Source organism: Atta colombica, unplaced genomic scaffold (assembly GCF_001594045.1).
Source record: "Atta colombica isolate Treedump-2 unplaced genomic scaffold, Acol1.0 scaffold121, whole genome shotgun sequence".
NCBI classification, from domain to species: Eukaryota; Metazoa; Arthropoda; class Insecta; order Hymenoptera; family Formicidae; genus Atta; species Atta colombica.
This window is the reverse complement of record NW_017259208.1, coordinates 628,200-630,493: the sequence shown is the minus strand read 5'-3', so window position 1 is coordinate 630,493 and position 2,294 is coordinate 628,200. Positions and strand designations below refer to the sequence as shown.

The following is a 2,294-nucleotide window of genomic DNA, read 5'->3' as shown; positions in this document are numbered from 1 at the left end:
AATAAATATTATTATTATAATAAAAAATTATTCTATATCAATAAAAAGATATTTTTTAGTAAAATATAAACTTCTAATTTGAAATATTATATAATGTATAATTTAACAAAATTTCAACAGAGAAAATATGTATATTTTTAATACACACATTTTGTAAGAAATATATACATGTAATAATTTTTAAATTAAATATAAAAAAGCTAGATTAATTGCATATACTCGAGATATATTAGAAATAAAGGATTAAATGAGATTATGTTTGCGCATATAAACGAAATACAGAAAGTCCTCGCTAATTCAATTTTACTTACAATCAAGTCGGTGACTAACATGACTTATCGACTATTATAGTTACCTAACACAGGAACGTACCTACACACAAATGTATCGCAATCGCATATTTTTAAATACTAAAGAGTGTTCGTGTCTCGGATTTTAATATATGTAGAATTACATTGCGAACAATTACAAGTAAAACTTCAATTTCTCCAAGAGCTTCATTTATGTTTCAAAAACGATTTTTGCCGAAAAAATTCAACAGAGTAGAAAAATACTTTAACTTAATATTTAAATTTCTTTACAACAATGAATCGATTAACAATGCTATAATTTAAATTACATAATTCGATTACTATAATCAAACACTTCGCGGTCCATGCTATGCCCGATGCATTCAACAAATGTCATTATCTATTATGTTTTTTTAACAAATTTCTAAAAATATGCGTCGATTATATAACGTCATCGTAACGCGTTACATAATCGCGAGGATGGCTGACGAATAGGAAGAGTCGATATTTCGTGGAGTTTCGAAAAATTATTTTTCCAGACTCGCGCGATTTTTTTTTTTTTTTTTTTCTATAAGTAAACGTTACGCAGTGCGCGGCAAAGATGATAGATAGATATAGCTGAAGTTACCAACCATACTCTTAATTTTACGAATACAAGTACATTTTTAAGGTCATACGATAAAAATTTTATATTTATAAAATTATATTAAGAATAATTGTCAATAAAAGTTATGTGTTCCAGAAATTTTAAATACCTATTTGTAACGCATAAAAAATTTATACCTCCGGATTATCATCTTTTTTTAAAAAGCTTAGGTACATTGTACATATTAGGTATTCTTTCTTCGTGATAAGTAATCCTAAGTGGCGAAGTCATTTGTTCCATCCCTGGGAAAGGAGAAAGAGGACTGGCCCGGTATGACGTAGGCCTGGCCGAGCAGTCCAGCTCTGTTTCTCTTGGGATCGGTGCGTCACGCGTGTCGACGTGCGAGTGCGTGCAAGCGGCTAATAGCGGAATCCACCGCCACGACGAGCGACGGATCGGCTATCCACCGTTGCCCCCCGCAGTCGTTCCGTCGTTCCTGCTTCCCGTACGTCGCGTCGTCTGGGTCCGGCGCGCCGCCTAATCGGAGCGTAGCGTGGCGTAGCACAGCGCGGCGCAGTGCAGCGAGGGGAACGCGCGTTAAGTCTAGGGAGCACAGCCGGTGGTGGTCGCAAAGCCAGCGCGATGGTCGTCAAGATCTACGTATCGGGTATCAGCGGCAACAAGGAAGTGAGTGCCTGTGATAAATGGTTTTCAGCGATGAGTTCCGATGTCGCGCAATACTCGTCTACGGTGGCTGGTTCGCACGATATTCGTCTACGGTGCCTGATCGGACAGGCAATCCTCGGTACCACCGCCGTCGTCGTCGTCATCGCTGTATCAGATTACAATGCGAACGGCAAGCATTAGCAATCCTGGGGCGTTTAATAATCGCGGACTGTCATTCGCGTACTGCGCGTTTTTTTTATCGGTTTTGTTAATCGTTTTCCCTGACAATGGACGCTCGGTGATGTCACGTTAGTTTTCCAGCTGTTTATCGCGAGTCTCATCCGGTTCTGTTTATTTTTATCAAGAACGACGATTGTTGAATTATCATGTATAATTTAACTTTGATTATTTATATTGATAGTTCCACTGATAAGACAAGCTTGAATTTCTATGATTTGTATCTTTTGATCTCCTTTGTCTATAATTTAAATATACTGCAAATATTTCTTTTGAAAATATTGTTAATATTAATATAGGAAATTGTCATTAATATTTTTATAGCAATACGAATATTATAAATTTTATTATTCGGAGTGAAAATGTAAATAAAAATGATAGATGATTGCATTTGGCAGACTTTATTGCATATCAGTTTTTCTAGCAGATGTATACAACTATATGAAACTTTAGTAGAAATTAAACTAGGTTTCATAATATAAATGTATATACATACAAATTATTGTATATACAAT

General features: G+C 35.3%; 1 protein-coding gene across 1 annotated transcript in view; it reads left to right on the top strand.

Moving 5' to 3' along the window:
• Positions 1-1,145: 1,145 nt before the first annotated feature.
• LOC108694624 (SH3 domain-binding glutamic acid-rich protein homolog) overlaps positions 1,146-2,294 on the top strand; it is a 3,554-nt gene continuing 2,405 nt past the window's right edge. The window contains 1 exon segment of the mRNA XM_018204217.1: positions 1,146-1,563. Within this exon segment, the coding sequence (XP_018059706.1) occupies positions 1,519-1,563 (45 nt within the window). The 5' untranslated portion in view covers positions 1,146-1,518.